The following is a 22,981-nucleotide window of genomic DNA, read 5'->3' on the forward strand; positions in this document are numbered from 1 at the left end:
AAATGAGGGGTTACTTTTATTTTAGATAAAACACAGATTTTTATTTAATTAAAAAGATAAAATAAGAATTTTCAAATGGTGGCCATTGGGGGCTACCACATCAGCGGTTTTGGATTCACATTTATATATATATATATAGATTTTTGTTCAATTTAATTTACTCACATGTATACCAATTAAATAAAAATATTATAGAAATTCTACTATTTACTATTTAATTAATTATTTATTTAATAACATTTGAATTTAGCATAAGGGTAAAATTGTGATTCAACTTTTCTACTTTGAGCTTCCCACTTATAATAATTTGATGATATGATATGATGTTGATTTTTCTGAATGCCTGAGATTGATTGGTCTGAAACGGCCAATTCTCACCAAGACAAACTTCTTATTTCTTTTTTAGGATTGGGATTATGAAAAATGAATTCATGATTAGTACAGTTGTTTATTTGAATATCATGGTAAAATCAACACTATAATGTTTATGCAATTCATTTCTGTGCATAATCTATCCATAAATTAGATAATATGTCAATGTGTATAAATTATGATACACATAATGTATGTACATTGTGAACAAGCAAAAGCTATTCTGGGAGATTGAAATGCTTTACATGAATATAGATAACTACAAGATCAATTTCTCTTGCCGTTAACCATGAGAGACTGAAATGGTACTCTCTTAATTTCAATGAAGGTTGAATATTCCTTGCTAATTGGTTGTTTCCATGGTTCACCGTCCATCTGCATATAAGCTTCATCCCACTCTCCTGCACGCAACTCAAATCGAATTGCTGAAGCCTACAAAGTAGCAAAACAAGTGTTCATTAAGAACAAATTTCCACCTAGGAATAACTAGAACAATCTCATCAAGAACAAATGTGATCCCAACAAAACGATGAGAAACTCATATGACATTCTGCAAGAGAGAGAGAGACAACAAATCCACACATGTTACCTATCGATTTTTACAGAAAGCCAACTGTTTAAACAGCGTTGAAATTCAGATAAATGAGATGGCCAAGTAAGAGTTTATCTTGTCCAGAAAAGGTTTTGGTTCTAAAATAGTTTTTGCTTAATTCAATGAGACGTAAGTAATTACCATCTGTTTTGGATGTGTTCTAGTGAATGTACTTCCTCCAAGTTCATATAATATAGAACCAGATATGCTCTCTCAATTTACCATATCCCCTCTCTTTCAACTCTATTATCTCTTTGGGAGGGACTCGCGTTAGGATGTATTAACAATTTATTGTCCAAAATGAGGACAACTGGTTTATCAACCCTAATAAAAACGAGAGCCTCATACAGATGCCCGAATGACCATTATCAGGTGTATGTAGATATCCTTGCGTGATGCAAGGGCCTTACCTTAGACAGACGATGGAGAAACTTAGCTGGAGTTAGTACAGCAACAGGAATTTCCAGTGATAGTAGATATAACCCTTCCTCGCTTTGTTTTTTTCGTTGGAAAATTTATGAGGCAATGCATGTAATGATTATCATGATCAAAATGTAATAGGGAGGACACATAATAAGGGTTAACACGTACACATCTAAATTTATTGCCTCTAAGCTGCACTAATTCTTATTTACCAGATTTGATAAATACCTGGGCAATGTGTTTTGCAGAAATGAGCTCAACCATAACCATAGAGGCATGCCATCCTTGTTTCAGGCCAAAAATTTCAATGCAACCATCATCTGCATGAGCTTCCACAAAACCCCTCTACATTTCATAGGAAAAAACAAACTCATTGTTACTTTTGATGATGTGAAGTGGCTGCAACTTCCTACCGTTATCTTGAAGTTTATTATGACCACATTCTAGGAACTGAGAAAGTTTGAAAACTGAGAATATGTGATAAACTGCACAAACACATCAATTAATCTTTGAAAGGTTTAAAAATTACAAGTTGCAAGAACTTTGGGAAAAAATACCACGAGACTTTGGGTTTTTTGCTCAAATCATGTATTGCTAGTAGAGGAAACACACAATATGCAGAACCTAAAACTTGAAGTGACTAGAAGCTCAATCATTTTCTCTGATTACAGACTATAAAATAAGTGTTGTACTAAAAACATTAAGTTGTCAAGAAGCTGAAAACATTTTTTCTGAATATGGACCAAATTTAGAAATTTTGCAAACTGAAAATTTTGTACAAAGATATTTGTCTGACAGCCTAAGCAGAACAGCTAATACATTCTATTTAAACTATTCAGCAATTTCCAACTAAATAACCCTAGTTTATCGTTGGTTTCAGAAATGACTAATTTACTTTGTAGAATTCAGGAAGTAATCATTAATTTATACACTGAAGTCCTACACAGCTAACACAAAAGAATACCTTCTCCAAGTACTCTGGCTTCAAACGTCCCCATGGATTCCTTCCACCGCCATAGCTAGGGAGATTAAGAGTGACTATTGACCGAACACTACAAAAAGATAAAACAGGAAAATGATTGCACAAATTAAAAAAAAAAAAAACATGTAACATCCGGTGCATTAGCATTGTAGTTCATATTACAGAACAATATAATTGACTACTTGACAAATAACTAAAACAAAACAATATACTCGGTGTAATATCACAAGAAGGGTTTGGGGAGGGTGGGGGTGGCGTGCATGTAGTCTCGCCCTACCTTGTGAAGGTAGAGAAACTGTTTCAAATGGACCCTCGGCTCAAGTAAAGCATTTTAAAGAGACAAGTGTGAAGCAAATACAGTAGCAAGGAAGTCAAGCTGAAAACAATAAAAAAGATGACAAAAATAACAACAAATAATACCATAATTGAAGCAAATGAAATACCATGTAACATTAACATCGACGAATAAGCTAGTAAGATAGTAACAATAACAATACGGGGAAGGGAACTATTCAATGATTGACTTCCTATTAACCTTCAACTCTAATCCTCGACTTTCATATCTTCCTATCAAGGTTCATGTCCTCAACAAGTTGCAGGTATTTCATGTTCTGTCTAATCGCATCTTCCTTGACTTCTTCGACCTACCTCTACCTATTCTAATAACCACTAGCCAACCTCTCACACCTCCTCAATAGAGCATATGTGTATCTTCTCTTCACATGCCCAAACAATCTCAGTTTCTTCTCCCTCATCTTGTCCACTACGGAAGTCATTCCCACTTTATCCCGGATAACTTTGTTCCTAATCCAATCTCTCTTCATATATCCACACATTCATCTCAACATCATTTCAGCTACTCTAATCTTTTGGACATGCGAGTTTTTACCAGCCAACACTCTGTCTCAACATCATTTCAGCTACTCTCATATAAGTCCTTCTTCTCCCTATATTGATCCATCAATCTCCTAATGATATGTATGACTTCAGTAGTCAAACGCCCGGATGAATACAAATTTGTTCTCCGTGATAGACACACCCCTACTCATCCTCATCTCCAGCACCCTTTCCCAAAATTTTATATTGTGGCTTAGCAGGTTGATACTCATATAGTTGTCAAATAACAAGAACAACGAAACACATATAATTGTTAGTTATCCAAGAGATTCTGCATTACATGACAAACATAAATTACAACACTCAAATAAATATTCCAGGACAAAAATCAACCTTGAAGGAACAGAGATTTTCTCCCATTTTGAGCTGTTGACCTTCTTAACATACAGTCGCAGAATATTATTCAATCCCCTGCCATCAATAAAATCAAGCACACAATCTTAAAAAAAAATATCAGAGTTGAAAAGCATGATTGGGTACAACTTTATCCAAGTTTATGTGTTGGAAGGAGTAGGAGGGGACATAAATTATACATTATTCTTTCAACAGATTATGCATAACCATACATGATGATAAATACTGCCAGACTAATGCTGAGTTATCAGTATACAGAGGTGAATACATGGCAAACAATTTTCAAGTTAATTGATTTAATACTACAATCATAGAGTATCAGTCACACCTTTTATTTTCAAGCCTAAGAATATCCGCTGTCCTGCACACAAGGGCATACATACTGCGCATACTAGCTTTGGAAAGCAATATATGATATATTGGACAAGAGAGGATGAAACACTGACATAATTAACATAAGAAGGTACATACGAAACATCTTTTGATAAAGCATGTGGCAACTACCAGAGTGTGATGAATTAAAAGGCATCATGGATCAATGGGTGTTGAGGGAGTCATTCTTACCTCAAACAAGGGTCACTGCTACATGGTGTAAAGAACCAGCCTTGCGTGCAACTATATCCTGAGTAAATCAACTGTAATAAATGCTTTGTCAATAACTAGAACTTATGTCTGAAGAAACTAAAGTAGCACTTTCGTAAAGTTAAAATATCAGCTAGAAACATGAAATGTAAAAAAAAAAAAAATATATATATATATATATATATATATGTAGGTTCAAAGTAACAAACACAAAGGGAAAGTAACTAAAATACATCCTAGGATGGCAATACACTTCATTAAAGGAGCAGTAAAACAGCTAACAATCACTATCCACGCAAAGAGATATCTCAAATAAGTTCATGACACATGATTGCATGAATAGAAACAGGGCCATACAACAAGACTGTTATGGAAGTTTTAGAAGTTACTTAAATACACGTGCTCCTTATTTTAAGAGACGCCGAAAAGTTTGAACTTCCTATTAAAAGTAACCCAAGCACAGGAAACCAGTAGTGGTCTTAGAGATCCAAAACAGATTCTTCTCATTTTTAATAGGTTTTAAGTGTATCTTGAAGGATTTATATGTGAAAAGATGTGGCATTTGGGCAAACTTAACCCCAAAATCTAGCTTATGAGGGAGAATTTCCCAAGTCCCCATTCCTCAACCGATGTGAGACTCTATAACCCACTCTAACACCCACACCCCTCCCCTTCACGCCCAAGTGGAGTGTGGACCGACAGCCCAAACTGGAAACAGACTTGGCTCTGATACCATGAAAATATATGGAGCACATAGGTCTTACTCAACTAGCTTATGAGGGAAGATAGCCCAAGTCCATATAAGCAGACCACTAGTCCATCACCAACTAATGTGGGACTCTAACCCACTCTAAAAATATGCAACAATGCAACCACAATTTTAATTATTCAACAAGGATTCGTGAAGATAATATAAGAGTCCGGTTTGCATATAATCAGTTCTTTAATAAAGAAATGTAGCAGCGCCATTTGGCAACATGAGGTTGTTAGTTCTAACAAAAAAAAAATAGAATGTCTTCAATGCTTTCCTTATGATATGTGTTGTTGCCCACATTTCTTCATTTGACAAGCATATACACTTTCTCAAATCAATTGAGTGATAGGAAGAGAAAAAAGAAAGATCAAGAGATCCCTTAATAAGTACTTCAAAAAATTTAACGATCAAGGAACAAGAAGCATCAACCTTGTTTGATATGGGACCTTGTGCAAGGTATGGTTTTTCATTCCGTAAATGATGGAAGCCATAAGCTACCTGTGCATCCATTCCTGCATATAAAGTTATAGATACAAGTTATCGAACACAAACTTTAAATCTTGTGGACCAAATGGGGGGAGGGAGGGAAAATGATTGTAACAACCGAATGAACTATTCTGATTCACAAAGAGATGTTTTTATCCTTCACTAACAAACTTATATGAAAAAATTTTAGAGGGATCAGTAATGAAGGCAAAAGAAGATGGAACTCAATTCCACCCGCAATTTGGTGGACCGCGTGGACAAAAAGAATACAGAATTCGAAGGCAAAATGTTATTAGCCTTAAACATAGGTATATCTTTTCGGTGCAGACTGGTAATTGTACATGATGTAAATGCTACTCTACATCAAATTGTTGATCCGATTTATCTGTGTAATCTTCTCCAGCAAAGATTAGGCTAGTTTATCATCAATAGAATGTCACTGTAATCCTTTTTTTGATAAGGTAGGGGTTAGAATCTTACCTTGTTAAAAAAGCAAAAACAAAAGACAGTTTTGCTGATTAGAAGAAGAGAGTTCAGACAAGTTGTACTTGGATTAAAAAAAATAAAAAGAGATCTCTTATAGTTAGTTTGACCATAAGAGAAGCCTCAACCTTTACGAATCTAAGCAAATTGCAAATATAAGAGAGGTGCTAACATAGTATTTATTCTGGCAAGCTTTTACTCTTTAGCAAACAAAACCAGCATCTATACATAAAATAATTTCTCACCTGCATGTAAGTAAGTGCAATAGAAAAAGTTCGAAAAAGATCTCATAAGAGGGTCTAGACATTGAATTACTGAGAGGAAGGAGAGTACAATCAAAAGGGATTATGGAAAGTAGAGATGAGTAAGCAGGTTGCTATGAAACATTATGGACTAAGTTTATGAATTAAGATTTCGAAAGTTCACATTAATGCTAGTGATGTAAACTATATACAAAGATTTTCCAAGATAGAAGTACACAATTTATTAGATCTTACGCTCTCTTACAATCTAAGTGAACCCTAATGTGAAATGAGTCTTGACGTTTAATTACTTCTATGATCTATTAATCGTCATACCTATGCTAAAGTAATTGTAGTATACTCCTTGATAGTTGGACAATTTCTTGGGCAACTCGCTATCAATTTCCAGTTCCTGCACAACAAAATCACAGAAAAAAAATCAGTAAAACAGAAAACAAACATTACATATGCTTATCATAAATCATATTATGGAAAAAGTAAAAGCGTAATTTAAAAAGAAATTCATTACAGCAGTTCCTTGGCTAAATGACCATTTGGCAAGCGCATTTTATTGAAGATAAAGATGAAATAATAATAAAGAAAACCGTTGGAGTATCAGCAAACAAATAAAACCCTCGATGAGCTCAATGGAGGAAAGATAAGTAATCACCCACAAAATAGTATAACACTATGTATTCCAGTTGAGGTCTAACGCCAAGGTAATTAGAAAGCAAAAGTAATTAGACATGTCCATATATCAGTTAACAAATTTGTAAAAATAAATGTAGAATGACCTGATCAAGAGATGCATCCTCAGTAGATTTCAGAGAATGAGGTGTTTCCAGTTTATCCCCAGCTGGCATTGATATTAGAAGATTCCAACTGCAAATGAAAGCTATAGTTTCATGAAGTAGCTCGGAGTATAAACAAGCCACAAATTATTGAGATAGAAATTGAAGAAGAAAGAGAAATGAAATATATTCTTCCTAAAGGTAATATTTTCTGCCTATCATTATGTTTGCTAAAAGCAAATGTTCATCAGGAGCATATTGGACATCCTACTGTCATTTTGATGTAGAAATTTTACCTCCACGCCGAAAAGTTAAAAAAAATAAACAGTCAAGTAATAACACAAAGAAAAGGAATCCATTCTTGTGCACCAAGGAGCAAATATAAGGCAAATAGTAGGGCTTCAATAAATTTGGTCGCTAGTTTTAGATTAACAATCTTTTTTAGTAGAGATTCAAAAAGAAAATCATACTTCAATCCAAAACATCGCTCAGCAATTCAATTGAACATCTTGTAAGTTAAGCAATATCATCATCATGAAACTTGAAAATATGTTTATCAAGAACCATGCATAAAGGCATCACCTATCCAGACGGTTAATTGGACCTGTTGCAACTCTATCAAGAATACTTTTTGTGGCTGACTTCCAGTTAAAAGGAAATGAGCCCCCCTGAAAAGTAGATTTTAGGGAAGTTCATAAAGGCTAGATAGAACAAGAATGGAAAAATTGATGCACATAGAAGCTTACCCATCCAAAACTCCTGGATAAGTCATTTCCTGTGCCAAGTGGGATTATTCCTGTTGGTGGAACTGGTTCTCGGCCCTGTTTCTTAAGATCTCCAAGGCAGCCAAGAATCCATCCAACGGTGCCATCACCTCCTGCTGCCTGCCAAACCAGATGGAGTAAATAAATCCTCAATTCCTATTTCCTTTTTGCAATAGTTTTCCGATAAATTCTATAATATCCCAGTGAAGTGCATTTGAAAATCTACTATTGAACTACTGAAAAGGGTCCAAATTACATGTAACATCAAATACATACCACGACTCTTATCCTTTCACGAGTCACTTTTGCACAACTGTCACCAAGAGCAGCAAACTTCTCCAGGCAACTCAATCCATATTGAACAAACTCATGAGGATTCACATCTGAAAGGTCAAAAACCTGGCACAGTTTGAAGTAAAGACACAGAAAAGAGAGAAAATCAATGACATTTGACACGGTATTAAAAAACAACATAGATTTTACACCATATGGTTATCAATCTGGATGTTGTTATATAATATATACACAACCAAATTATACCAACCCATTATTTTCCCTCATGCTAAGCAATATCAGAACAGAAAAGCGCCAATAAAAAAACCAGAAGGCTTAAAAATTTAATCCATAAGCAATCAAAGCCTAGACAAATTATATTCAGAAATAAAGATCATATTGTTCAGAATATCAATATCTAAACTATGCCCAACTGCACTAACTTCCAGTGATACATAAGATTTCATTGTGTGCCATCTAACTGGTAAGTGACAAATGGCAGATAGAGAAGACAATCAATCGATGGCGGAGCTAGAATTTTTAATAAGGGGGTTCAAAATCTAAAGAACTGAACACACGAACTAATTGAACGGAGTTTGATATCTACTGTGTATACATAAAAAACAATTTTAACCATATATAAATAATAATATTTTCCGTCATCAGGGTTCGGGTGAACAAAAGAGGACTGGCTCCGCCCCTGTAGTCAATCCCCAGTTCCTTTTATCTTAATTTGCCACTTTGCCATTTCATTATGTTGTGGATTGCTCACTTCTCCAAGACAACTGCATAGAATGTGTCTGGATGGATATTGGTAGTTTGCTTTTTCTAATTTTGTTCAGCCATATGCTGAACAGCTTATGTCAACTTGTTATATCTTTCTGTTGCTAATACTGAACTTAATATATAATGATTGAAATATATGATTTGCGAAGCAACATAACACGAACTACTAACAAACTAATTCTTATAAGTTGTGAAACAATCAAATGTAACTAAAAACTCCTGATTTTCAACGTTGTAGATGTAGCTGACTTTATAAAAAACAAATTTTACAAACAAAAAAATGTCTTCTTTCTTAATTGCTCAATTTAGTTTGTACTTGACAGCATAGCCATGTCAAATTTACTCATTAAAACTTAAAGCCTGACTCGATAATTCAAGCATACATCATATCTGCAATAAAAAATTAAACAGGCACTAAAAATTCATAGCTTACACACAACTTATAAGAATTATTATAAAAAGCATAGTACACGTACACCCCATGTCCCAATCAAATAGTGCCACAGTCAATTCCCAAAAATTTTTAAAATCAAAAAATGGAGAGAAAAATAAATGAAAGATTTAAAAAAAAAAGAAAAAAGAAAAATGCATCACTTATGTAGCTTTAGTAAGAATGGTAAAAACTCTCTAAATTAATATAAGAGGGGATTGTCGAGATATTATTATTTTGTAGAGACATTATTTTTAGCAGGAAAAAATTATTTAGGATGAAATCTCAAAGAATTAAAAAGAACACACATGTGAAAACTTGAAGTCATAATTATTACAATAATAACTTAATAGATGGGTGAAAATTATATATGTTCAGAAGTCCAGAATTTTAAAAGAATTGTGGATTATCATTACAAAAACAATATTGACGATGAAGTTAAAATGATACAGCACCTTCAAAAACAAATTTAACTATATTTAAATTTTATAGGATCATATTTTATTATATTATCTACATATTCATACTTTTAAAAAATTATTAATTTATTATAATATTAATGAAAACATATATTTATATTTTTAAAAATATATTATTTTAATATCTTATCGAAATAAGTAATTTTTTTTTATTGCCTTAAGTAGGAACAAGAGGAAATTATCATTTTAAAAGAGATTATTAATATATGGAGTTATTAGTTTAGAGATTTTTTACTTTTACTGTATGCATAAATTAGTATGTAAATTCTTCAGAGAAAAAAAAAATGACCTGTTCTTCACCCATGAGTTCCTGTAGCCTAGCTTTAAGCTGTGGACCATGTCTTCCACCACTTTTAGAATTAATAAAGACGATAATCGGCTCTTCCGCTGGCTGAGGAATCTCGGCGCCGGCGGCATAAGCCGTATCGAGATGCCGTCTTACTGTATCGACATCCTTATTCTGTATAGCCTCCCTTATGGCCAGCCTTAAATATTCCGGCATAGTAATTCTCCTCCGTAGATCCTCTTTGGAAATCCTAACTCCGGCGAAAGTAAAACCTTTAATTGACTCTACCACCGACGATCTCCCTGATGCCGTTCTCCGACTTGCTGTCGAATCCATCTTTGCGAATCGAAAATAGAGTATAGAAAAAGACAGAGAGTGGTGAGTTATGAGAACAAGTTGTTAAAGTTGAGAAGTATAAGTAAAAGAAGCGCTAAAGGAGAAAATAGCATAGAGCCGAGGGAATTTGTTTGACTTTCAAAAAGTGGTTTCTACTCTTACACATTTGCCCCTAAACACCCACTCAAATTACCGCCTCTTCGAGTGACGACGTTTCTTTTTCTTAAACCAAAGAAAAATATATACGATGTTGCAGTGAAATATATGTTTAAGTTCTCATCAAGGGCTTCTTTGGTCATAAATTTCGTAAAAAATATTTGAGAAAAATTTGGTAAATAATATTTATCTATATAATTTATTATTATTTGGTAAATATTTCAAATTTTCATATACTAGTTTTTTCTAGTATTTGAGTCAAATCTCATTATTTGAAATTTTATTTCAAACTCAAAAATACTCTTTATAATAGTTGTTCGTGTTGTATCACATAATTTGTACGTGAACATCAAATTAGTAATGAAAAATTCAGTGAATATTAAATGATGATATGATTGTTGATGAAAATGATGAAAAATTGATTTTAAAGTAACAAGATCATGTATTTTGTCTACTTCACGGTGTATGGAATGATGTCTATTATATTCATTCCAAACTACCACATTGCTCTAGTGTCATGGCTATTATTATTGTTACAACGAACATTCAATTAAATTGTAATACAAACTTAGTTAGTTTTGATAATTTTTAAAATTTGTGGGTATAAATCATGTTTTTCTAAAAAGATGAAATATATTTTTCAAATACTATTGTCAAACACATAATAAAATTTCGCCCATATTTTTACTCAAGTAATATTTGCCAAGAATATTTAAAAATCTATGATCAAATGCCAGCTTAAAGCGTTCTTATCTTGTGATTTTTATATTTTTATTAGAGTTTAAAATTATGTCACGTGACATATAAAAAATGTATATATTATATTACTTTTTCTTCGAATCGAATCGATGGATAAAGTCATAGGTAGTGTTTCTAGATGGCACCGAGGCGGACGCGGCCGACTAGTAAAATATTGGGTCCACGCGGAAGGAGTCCAATCGCATCCGTACAACTGAAAAAACGGACCAATGTGGTCATAGTTGGACTGCTGATACCATTATAATATTATTTGTGTGTCAGTTCTTTCACTAACTTTTTCACATTATTGTAATATTATTACACTCTGTATAAATCAATAGAACAGACAGTATATGAATTATTTTTTAGATTTTGTATCAGTATGGGAGTGGTATTAAAATTTCAACTAAATAACAAACGTGCCTAAAAAAAAACTCCATAAATCAAATTAATGACAAACACAAATTATTATTTCTCCGTTAGTTCCAACGCTAAAACTATAATACCAAGTCCATAAATAACACGATAGTTTGATAAAAAAATTATCGATCATTATAACTATAACAATATAATAATAATAATAATAATAATAATATATATATATATATATATATATATATTAGTTTTTTAAATAGTGTACGTACGGAATACACATTAAAGGTGGTATACTATAGCCGTAGCGCTCATTTAGGGTAATTGTTTCAATAAATTTTTTTTATATCTAAAACTTAAATTTAAGATTCTTAATTAAAAATCTAGGCATAATGAATAGAGTCGTCAATATGGGTCAGGCCTGTTGGCCCGGCCTGGCCTAACTCGAAATTTAATAGTATTGGACTACAATTTTTGGAGCTCATTTGGAAAAAGAGCTTTTTAGCCCGGTCTCAATAAGCCTGCTGACTTATAGGGCTTGAGACGCTAGGGCCGGCCCGTGTGTCAATAAAAAATAATTAAAAATATAATATAATATTAAAATTTAAAATTAAAGAGAGTCCAAACTCAAAATAATTAGATTAATATTTCTATTAAGATATTTATACTTTTACTTGAAAGAAAAAATAATAAGTATTATAAAAATAAATTTAATGTGAATTTGATTAAAAAGTAGTAACATTAACATCATATAATATTGTCTTGTTGATAGTTATGATAATATTTTAAAATTATAATTTATAATTTAATTTAATAATTCTAAAAATAATATAATTTTTTTAAAAAGTGGGTTGGCCCGGCAAGCCTGTAGCCCACGTACTTGTAAATTGACCGGTCGTTTTCTGACCACGCCAAAAATGGGCTAGCCTGACCTAATCCGTAAAATGTCGAAGCCTGTATGAAATAGCCCGGATAGAGTGAGATAACCCATATTGACAGCTCTAATAATGAAACAGTATCTCTATTATGGTATATATTTTACCTATAAAACTGTAGTGTAGTGAAAAAAACATACATAATTATAACAGTTACTCTTCATCCTTGAACCGACTACCACCTATTGGCTTCAAAATATCTTTTTCATCCACCTATTCGCTCCAAAATACTCTTGTCATCCATCTTTGGGTTCAAAATTGACCACTTTTTTAATTGTTTTAAAATTAAACTCTTCAAATATTTTTTAAAATACTTGTCGTTTAACTATTGATTATAATTTTAATTATTAATATAATTTATAAATCAACTCACTACCCACTCATTACTAACTAAACCTCACCCAATTAATAATTCAATTATAATATCAAAATCGTCATAAACACTACTAAAACACGATGAAATCATAGATTACTGAAAATGACATTTGAAATTATTCGAGTCCGAATCAAAACCCCAATTAAATTTAGGTTGAACCGCTTATTTAGGAGGACACTTTCTTTCAAAATTGACTTAGAAATGTATGATTAAATGTAAAGAAGTAATACATTCCGAATTAATTCATGCACTTTTTTTAAAATATAATTTTATAAATATTTATGATTTTTTTTAAAACCTTTAGTATATTATTTTGGAAAAAAATTATCTATGAAGTAACATCACATAATTGAGACGTAAGAATAATTAAGATGAACATAGTCAGACTTTTAAGTTTATCGATGATTTTTATTTAGCCACTTGAATGTATGATAATTTACTTCTATAATTTTTAAAAGCACTCAATTTGCAGTAGCTTGCATCAATAATGTGACAAGTTCATTAATTTAAAGGGATTTAATTAGTAATGGGTGAGAAGTGGATTGATTTATAAATTATACTAATAAGTTAAAGTATAACAAATAGTTGAGCGCCACGTATTTTAAAAAATATTTAAATATAAACCGTTAAATAAATGGTCAATTTTAAACCAAAAGGTGGATGACAGAGGTATTTTGGACCCAATAGGTGATTGTGAAGGATATTTTGGAATCAATAGGTGGATGGAGGGTAATTTTGTACCATTTCCAATACTTTGAGGTATTTAGATCCTTTTCCGAATAATATATATATATATATATATATATATATATATATATATATATATATATGTATGTATAATTTTCACTCAACTTTAATTTGAGAAGCCCAATCCCTCTCAATAATTAGGACTTGTTTGGTTGCTTGAAAAATGCTTCGTTTTTTTTTTTTTTGTTAAAAACTTGTCATTATATGTATGGCACTATCCAGCAGCGCATCAAATAAAGCATTGAATAATTGAACTACCAACAGCTAGATCTGATACAATATATGTATACGTATAAGGAGAGTTTATTCGTAGATATAATTTTTCAAATTAATATTATTTAATTTATTTTTTTAAGAAAATTAAATAATATTAATTTGAAAATTAACAGAGTTTTATTATTTTTTCATATTATTCTAAGAATTCGTTTGGTATGCAGATTAAATTATTATGGAAGGTAATGGATAAAACAATCCCAAGTAGGATGAGATAAAGTTGAATATCTCGAGGTTAACGCATGGATAAAATTTATATCGCTTGTTTTTCATTGACGGTATAAATATATTATGTGATTATTATTTATAGACAAATTTATTCACTTTGGGAATAGATAAAATAATCTCAAATTGAATGATATGATAGGATATTTTATGAATTTATGTTCAATCTTGAGATATTTCATATTATTTCACGTATCAAATGGTCTCTTAATGCTAAATAATGTGACTACTCCCTCCTCCAACAATAATTCTTTAATTTTATAAAATGTATTAGAGATTGAACAATATTTAATAATAAGGATAAAATAAATAAAAATAAATAAATTATCTCTTGATTTTCTAAATTGAATAATTATTTTTTTAAAGTTCCAAGACATTTTAATAAAGTTATCCCCTCGAAAAAATTATTTTTTTGATAAAGTTATCCCCTCGAAAAAATTATTTTTTTGTAATTAAAATATTAAATATATATATCGGATACGCATTAAGGTCAGTAGTCGAATGAGTGGACTTATAAACTCAAGTTTTTTTTTTTTTAAAAAAAAATTGAGTATAGGGGAAAAAAGGGTAACTTTTACATATAGCAAATAAAAAATTCATATTTGTATGCTATAACAAAGTTTGCATAATTGCGCTTCATAGCAAACACAGAAACTGTATAATTTGCTATACATATACAGTTGAAGCAAATTGTATAAAATGAAGTGTATAAAACAAGAAAGAGAAAGACATTTGGGCAGAGAACTGTATAAATATGAAGTGTATAACGAATTGTATTATTATAAGTGTATAGAACGATTATGTACAATTTGAATTTGTATGAAATGAGAAAGAGAGAAAGACAAAAGAGACTTGACAAAGAATATACAATTGAATCAAATTGTATAAAACGAGAAAGAGAGAAATTAGATACAATTTGAAAATTGTACAAAAAGAGAAAGAGAGAAAAGCAAAAGAAACTGGGCAGGGGAGTATTTTTATTGTATAATTATAAGTGTATAGGACGAAAATATATGTACTTGCATGTGTATTTACAATTTTCTCACGCTTTATACATAATTTATACATTTTGCTTCTGTTTGTATAAGTGAGAAAGACGAGGGTGACGAGCGAGATCTGGAAGATGGGAGAGAAGGGAACAAAAATATATGTATTTATACAATTCTCTCTGTTTTATACGATTAGAAACAATTTTTATACACTTGTGTTTGTATAAAAAGTGACGAAGCGAGCGAGAGATTGAAGGAGAGTGGCGAGCGAGATATTTGGGAGAGAGGCGCCTGACAATTTTTTTGCAAACGTTTGCTATGGAGCACAACTAAATCAAACTCTAGCTACTCCATTTATTTTAGGTTATTAGTTTGCTATTATATATAGTTTTTCCAAAAAAGAAATAGGAACATGATTATAATACGGAGTTACAAATTTAATTCTTTAAAAAAATTTTAAATTATATTAATATTAAAAATTAATAGTTTAATTTAATATCTAATCAAATACTCACCTAAATTGGGAGGAATAAATAAATGAAGCAATTAATAAGCATCATAGAGGTCACCTGTCTATTTATTATTGACTTAAAGGTCCACATTAACTACGTACCCTATCTCTTTATTTATGTAGAACCACTTATTGTTTTCTTTCTTCCCCACACACCAACACATCCCTCCTTTTAGCTTGTGCTATCATAAATATATAATTCCACTAGCACTAGCAGTTGGAGAATTAAAAGTACGTATCTCAACATTTATTAGTTTTGTAACTTTTATATGAAACCATAAGATTCACACGTATGTATCATAAAAAATTGTTCATACATTTTTCTTTTACACATTACATGTTATTAGTCTGTCTTTAATATAACACAGTTCACACTCTCGATTTGTCTGTTGCAGTTAGATTATTAAGTATCAAATTCGATTGAAATGTCTTTCAAGAAGCAATTGACTATGCTATGACGATGTTAATGCTGTATCCTACGTCTTTATTTTGTGGCTCTCCCAAATGGATCGAGTAGCTGCCCTTATGCTGTATACCAACAATGTGATGAGCATCAATGTTTTCACATGCTTAATTGAACAAAGTTGCTACATTGGCAAGGCATTACAAATACAGCAAAGACATGACAAAATTTGAAATGAATACAGTATAAGTATTATTAACAAGAAGTAGTAGAACTAGGTAGAACGCGTGTGGAGAGCCACCAAAGAGGAATAAAAGCCATCCTTGATGTTGATAAGAGTATCGTGTTTCCCTTTCTCCACGATAACTCCATTTTTAAAAACAGCAATCACATCTGCTCCTTTGATGGTAGATAATCTATGTGCTACAACCACGGTTGTACGATTTACCACCACCCTGTCAAGTGCATCTTGAACTATTCGCTCTGATTCTGCATCCAATGCACTTGTAGCCTCATCTAATAGTAGGATTTTTGGATTTTTCAATATGGCCCTCGCTATAGCCACTCGTTGCTTTTGCCCACCGGACAGCTGAGTTCCTCGCTCTCCCACTGTCGTATCATAACCCTATAATATTTGAAATATGTAAGCTGGCCTATCACTTCCGTTCACAATATATATGGAGGAATATGATATTCAAACCAACCTGTTGCAGACCACTGATGAACTTGTGGGCATTTGCTAGTTCTGCTGCTGCTAAAACTTCTGCTTCAATTGCATTTCCTTCCTTTCCATAGGCAATATTGGCTCGAATTGTGTCGTTGAACAACACTGGCTCTTGGCTTACAAGCCCCATTTGCTGCCTTAGCCATTTTACCTGGAATTTCTGAATCTCTATTCCGTCCAACGAAATCTGGCCTGAATCAGGATCATAAAACCTTTGCAGCAAAGATATTACAGTAGACTTTCCACATCCGCTCTCCCCAACTAAAGCAACCGTCTGAAATTTCAACTCACAACATAGTTAGCTAATGAATTAACAAAATCTTTACCCAAGATGGAATCAAACTGTCAATTCACCTGTCCACTGCGGATGGTTAAGCAAAGGTCTCTTAAAATTTGAACATCTGGCCTCGTTGGATACTTAAAGCTTACGTGCCTCAGCTCGATATCTCCCTTCACATTCTCCAGTGTCTTACCAGACTCATCACTTGGATCTACTTTTGATTTTCTGTCTAGAATAGCAAATATCGAAGCAGCTGCATTCTTGGCCTTGGTTGAATCTGGAGCCAATGAGCTTGACTGGGAAATTCCTATAGCTGCTGTTGACAGAGCAAAGAAAACCTGCCAGGTTGCAAGTACTCCGCATTAGCCTCATAACAGACATTAACTAAAATCCTGGAGAAAAAAAATGTAACCGGGGGTATTGTGCATACACGGTAAACGTCTGCAAAGGTGATTTTGCCATTCTGAACAAGAAGAGCTCCAGCATAAAAACTGGTTGCATATACACAAAACATCAAAGTATTTGATACACCAAAGCCCATTCCGCTAATCAAACCTTGCTTGATTCCTGCCTTCAATGGGCCTTCACACTTCCCTCTGTATGTTTCCATCACCTTCTCTTCTGCACAAAATGATGCAACAGTTCTTATACTTCCAACAGCATCATTCGCAACTTGACTTGCTTCCGCATACATTGTCTGTGAAAAGTATGATTAATCAGTAACATTATCACCGAAAGAGTTTATAATGGTAAGAGATAATAACCAAAAAGATAATTTATAGCTTATCTAACTTATTGATGTTTGAGAAAAACCATCAAGTTCAAGATACATAGGTTAGCTGATATAGTGAGGTAGCTTGGCCAATATAGCAACTTCATTCACTATTATGTAAGCTGAACAATAAGGACTCGAACATACCTTTGCATCTGCACTGAACCCTGTCATAAATTTCATTTGGAGATATCCACTTAATCCAATTAGAGGTATCATAACAAGAACGATAAGTGCCAACTGCCAACTTGCTTCAAAAGCAATAGCTAAACCTATAAGTGCTGTTGCACTATCTTGGACCATTTGAGCAAGTGCATCTCCTACTAAGCCACGGACTGCTGCTGCATCAGCAGAAAGCCTAGCGCCAATGATACCAGTGGAGTTCTCAGGTTCATCAAACCATCCTACCTCCATGTGGACCAACTTCTCAAAGCACAATGATCTAATTCTTCTTACCAACTTACAACCAGCTATACCGAAAAGGTACGACCTTGCAGGAAATGCAATTAAAGTTACAGCTGCAAGAAGTACAAACATTTCAGCCCAAAACCTCGAGTCCTTCCTAAGTTCTTCTGGTGGCTTATAAAATATTTTGATCACGGTAGCTAATAAGATGCCGAAAATTGGAAGTATAGCACCATTAATAATTGCAGCCACTGTTCCAATAATGATCACAGGTGCCTCAGGCTTGTTGAGATAGGCTAAGCGACTGATGGGGACATTTAATGGCTTTCCAGATACTTCCTGGATACCTGTTTCTCTGTCTTCATTAGCTGTTTCAGATACACTAAGTCCATTAGGAAAAGAAAATGAGATGGAGAGTGAACGGCTGCTGCTATTTCCTACACCAGATGAACTCCGACTGACAGATCGTAATAGTGACATCCTTTTACTTGACTGTCTACCAGATTCCATAGACTTATGTAATCTGCCCCTCTCATCTAAGCCTGATTTTTCTGTTTCTTTGTTCACTTCTTGTAAGCGTATAAGCTGAGAGTACCCTCCCTCTGGATCCTTGAGTAGTTCGGAATGTGTGCCTGAACAGTCCACAGCAATGACGTTAAAGAGAATGTATGTGTCATCTTTCTTTTAAGAAATTTATTAAGACAGAAAATGAACTTGCAGTTGAAGTGTCCTTCAAAGACTTTAAGATTCAGAAAAAAAGCATTAGGTTCATAAGTGTCTCTAGTGATTGACACAACACACACAAATAATACTAATGACAAAGTTCACGGTTCTTGCTTGGATGTGTCTGAACTCAGACTTGATGAATTTGTCATTTAATATGCTAACCAGACTACTATAATATTCTGTATTAGTATATGATGTTGAACAGAACAATAGTAAAGTCAATATTGATGATTCTCCAAAGGTCAGAGAATAGCATATTTAACTAAGTCTGTGGTTCAATACCTTTTTCAACAACTTTTCCCCTATGGATGACTGCAATCATATCAGCATTCCTAACTGTGGTCAATCGATGTGCAACTATGACGGTTGTTCTGTTGATCATAATTCTATCCAATGCTTCTTGTACAACTCTCTCAGATTCTGCATCTAATGCACTTGTTGCTTCATCTAGCAGTAATATTCGTGGATCTTTTAAAATTGCTCTTGCAATGGCAATTCTTTGCTTTTGCCCACCAGAAAGTTGAGTTCCATGTTCTCCAACCATGGTGTCTAGACCCTGAATGAAGAGGATTTCATGTAAACGGTAAATCAAAAGTCAACTCAATTGTGGTTACAAAGAAAGCTGAAAGAAGCAGCAGAGACTTTTGAAAGATGACCAGACTAAGTTCAAAATAAAACCTGTGGGAGTTTATCTAAGAACTTTGCGGCATTTGCTAACTTAACTGCAGCTCTGATCTCTTCAGGAGTAGCATCGTACTTTCCATACACAATATTTTCCTTAATGCTTGCTGTGAAAAGCACAGGTTCTTGGCTCACAAGACCAATCTTTCCCCTGATCCACTTAAGCTGGAAGTCCTTGAGATTAATTCCATCAATCAGAACTTGACCAGATTGAGGATCATAAAATCTTTCTATTAGACTTATGACTGTTGACTTCCCACTTCCACTTTGCCCAACCAAAGCTGCAGTTGTGCCACTTGGTACAAATAATGAAAATCCACCAAATATTTTCTCATCAGGTCTGGCTGGGTAACTGAAGTACACATCATTCAATTCAATATTGCCACGAATGTCATTCAATATTTTTCCATTGGTATCATAAGCATCTATCTCCGGCTTTCTCTCAATGGTTTCGAACATCTTGAAAGCTGCTGCTTGACCTGCAGCGAATGCAGACATACACGGAGATGCCTGTCCTAGGGACCTGACATAGAAATGTTTAATCATAACGCATGAATTAAAGCTTAGAAAACCCCCCATCTTCAATTTACTATTGATGTATTGTTATATGTAGCTTTTAAGAAAGAAAAAGAACTTACATGGAAGCAGTTAACACAGCAACAATTATATTGATAACCTGACCACCTGTATATCCTTTTTCCAAGATGAGCCTTGCACCATACCAAATAGCCAAAGCATAGCTACAGTACATAAGAGCAAAAAGTGAGCCAAGACCTAATCCACTTGCCAGCCCTTCTTTTGCACCTGAATGATAAGCTTTGATTAAAGACTCGTTGTAGTCGGCTATAGCCTTCTTCTCCCCTGTAAATGATGCAACCTGAGGAGGAAACAAGATACATATCATACTTGTACTGATAAAGAAGAAGGTAAAACAAAGATAATTGCTTTACTTATGACATACTATTCTAATGGATCCAATTGTCTGTTCAACCACCCCTGCAGCCTTGGCATAAGCTTCTTGTCCACTCGACGCCATCCTTGATAACATGAGGGACATCACACCACCAGATATTATAAGTAGAGGAATGATCGATAACATAACAAACGTGAGAAGCCATCCTTGGGTAAATGCAATGGCAAACCCCCCGATGAATGTTGATATCAGCTGTACACATTTCCCTACCTACCACAGTTAAGGAAATAACATCAAGTAATAGAAAAAGCAATTTAAGGCAAACAGTACATTGCTTTTCAGCATGGATACCTTTTCACCCATCGCGTCTTGTATAAGTACAGTGTCACCAGACATCCTCCCAACCACCTCTCCTGTATTTGTTTCGTTATCATAGAAAGCAATATCTTGTTGTAAAATAGTTTTCAGATACAAACTCCTTATTCGAGAAGCTTGTCTTTCACCGGATATCATCCAACAAGCAACCTCTGTACAACATATTCATATTCATTTAAACATCAATCATGACTACCTATACTTAATAAAGACAGATTAATGCTCAAACTTACGAAGAAACGCAGCTACCCCACATGCCACAGCTAAGTAAACCATTTTCAAGGAGATCTACGTAGAAATTAGAGAGATTATGATGATTTTCAGTATTATCAAAAACGAAACAAGAAGCTTGAAAATGTTAATTACCTTAGAGACCAGTCGAAGCACATCTTTGTTATTTTGGTTTTGTCCAAAAGAATCAGTCAATTCTCCGAAAAGAACAGTCATGAAGGGGATTGACAATCCATTTCCAATAGCTCCAATAGTTCCAATGATCATCAAAACTATATCCGTTGAATCCGCAAAGGAAAAGAGCTTGTAAAAAGGAACTGTTTGTATTTGTTTGATCATGTTTGAATCCTGTTTGCCTCCTGCATTATCTTGTTCTTCTGATGAGGCTTCATTCAGCTTGTAAAAAGGAACTGTATTATTTTCATTCAAATCATTCCCTTCACCCATAGTTTTGTTTGTCACAAACACTAATTTAGACTAAGTTAGACATGAAAAAAGAATGAAATTTTAGTAATAACATTATATGTATTGAGCCTTGAGTAGAAAAATTATGAACAAACTATGTATGATAGTTGTGTTATTCAAGAAAAATAATAGATCAAACACAGAACGTGGGGGTGGGAGAATTTATTTTATTTTTTTTAATAAAAAAAACTATATACTAAGAAGGAATAATAAGAGTTATTGATGATATGTACGCACGTATAGTAGTACAATAGATTTGAAGATTTTAGACAACGTGGTGGGCAGAGAGAGCTAGAAAGAAATTCTCCATTACTTTGACCAAATTGCCCTTCAAAATAAATACTATAGAAAAAAAAACGGAAACTTAGATAAATCTCACTAGTTTAAGAGTTAGTTACTTAGATATAGTCTAATTTGCAATATTTTACGCATCTTATCAGACTTTGATGTGTTCAGATACGTCGAAATTGAAGTCAAAATTAGGTGTAATTATATTTGTTGTAGTACATTGTATTCAAGTGTCCGCATGTATTTGAGGTACATAACAAATCTTGTTCGTCAATCTCCTGTATCTCTAGTATCTCAGGTACATTCAAGTACGGTATCTAGTGTCGTTCGCAATGTATCAGGAATACATAACAGATCGACCTCACTCTCCTAGCGTGATTAGCAATGTATCAGGAATACATAACAAATCTTACTCACCTCAGGACCATCTCAGTCCCTACCCTCCCTATTTTAGTGAGTTTGGTAACAAAAATACATATATCTAAGTGTATCATCCTTAATATATGATGAAAAATTCTTAATTAGTGATAAAATACATAATATTTTTAAAATATAGATAATAGTAGGTGCTTGTGATGATAATGTAGTTTCTCCTAAAAGTAATATATATATATATATTTTTTTTTATTTCTTCATTTTTTTTAATTTTTTTTTTATAGAAAATCAAACTAACTCAATTTGATTAAGGCCATCATTCATGCCCAACCCAGTTGACCTCGGACTGATCGAGTTCAATCTTTTATGAACCAGATCGGTCCGGTTTAAATTTAACTAATTAAATATTTTTATTTTTGATGATATTTTTTTTATGAGGTACCTATTAAAGTCTGATTCAAAGATATTGTTGCTTGATAATTGCTAATATTAGTCAGATTGTTATCTGTTAGAAAATTAGCATTTATTATAAAATATTTAAAGTTGATGATGGTTAATATTAATTAGATAGGAAATTAGCACTTGCGATAAAATATTTAAAGTTGACCACGCAAAACAATAAAATATAATTATATAAAGTTAGTTGTATGCAAATATGAACTTCACATGGCCCAACCAACTTTTTGAATTTTGAAGATTTGTCCTTTGA

At 33.1% G+C, this 22,981-nt stretch overlaps 2 protein-coding genes across 2 annotated transcripts; both read right to left on the reverse strand.

The window, feature by feature from the left end:
- Positions 1–497: 497 nt before the first annotated feature.
- On the reverse strand, positions 498–10,408 carry LOC101262422 (diacylglycerol kinase). The gene is made up of 12 exons (NM_001366380.1): positions 9,980–10,408; positions 7,999–8,121; positions 7,705–7,842; positions 7,541–7,626; positions 6,962–7,049; positions 6,504–6,579; positions 5,386–5,468; positions 4,185–4,255; positions 3,600–3,677; positions 2,352–2,439; positions 1,616–1,732; positions 498–804 (listed from the first exon to the last, which is right to left on the reverse strand). Exons 1-12 carry the CDS (start codon positions 10,310–10,312, stop codon positions 640–642), a joined length of 1,446 nt encoding a protein of 481 aa, NP_001353309.1. The 5' UTR covers positions 10,313–10,408; the 3' UTR covers positions 498–639.
- A 5,773-nt stretch (positions 10,409–16,181) lies between these two features.
- ABCB8 (ABC transporter B family member 8) lies at positions 16,182–21,744 on the reverse strand. Its single transcript, XM_010323557.4, has 12 exons — positions 21,280–21,744; positions 21,147–21,201; positions 20,890–21,065; positions 20,587–20,808; positions 20,264–20,502; positions 19,623–20,148; positions 19,227–19,500; positions 17,961–18,850; positions 17,472–17,738; positions 17,116–17,379; positions 16,742–17,035; positions 16,182–16,662 (listed from the first exon to the last, which is right to left on the reverse strand). Exons 1-12 carry the CDS (start codon positions 21,589–21,591, stop codon positions 16,312–16,314), a joined length of 3,870 nt encoding a protein of 1,289 aa, XP_010321859.1. The 5' UTR covers positions 21,592–21,744; the 3' UTR covers positions 16,182–16,311.
- Between the last annotated feature and the right edge of the window lie 1,237 nt (positions 21,745–22,981).

The sequence above is a fragment of the Solanum lycopersicum genome, chromosome 6, assembly GCF_036512215.1.
Source record: "Solanum lycopersicum chromosome 6, SLM_r2.1".
In the NCBI taxonomy this organism is placed as follows: Eukaryota; Viridiplantae; Streptophyta; class Magnoliopsida; order Solanales; family Solanaceae; genus Solanum; species Solanum lycopersicum.

Excerpts from the sequence above, each read along its gene's own strand:
- LOC101262422 (NM_001366380.1), bottom strand. The coding sequence starts at position 10,312 with ATGGATTCGACAGCAAGTCGGAGAACGGCATCAGGGAGATCGTCGGTG. Across the intron at positions 7,843-7,998 it reads GTGAAAGGATAAGAGTCGTG|GCAGCAGGAGGTGATGGCAC; the intron begins GTATGTATTTGA and ends CTGGTTTGGCAG. Across the intron at positions 805-1,615 it reads CTGCAAAACACATTGCCCAG|GCTTCAGCAATTCGATTTGA; the intron begins GTATTTATCAAA and ends GCTACTTTGTAG.
- ABCB8 (XM_010323557.4), bottom strand. The coding sequence starts at position 21,591 with ATGGGTGAAGGGAATGATTTGAATGAAAATAATACAGTTCCTTTTTAC. Across the intron at positions 17,380-17,471 it reads CCTTTGCAGACGTTTACCGT|GTTTTCTTTGCTCTGTCAAC; the intron begins GTATGCACAATA and ends GCAACCTGGCAG. Across the intron at positions 17,036-17,115 it reads TAACCATCCGCAGTGGACAG|ACGGTTGCTTTAGTTGGGGA; the intron begins GTGAATTGACAG and ends TTGAAATTTCAG.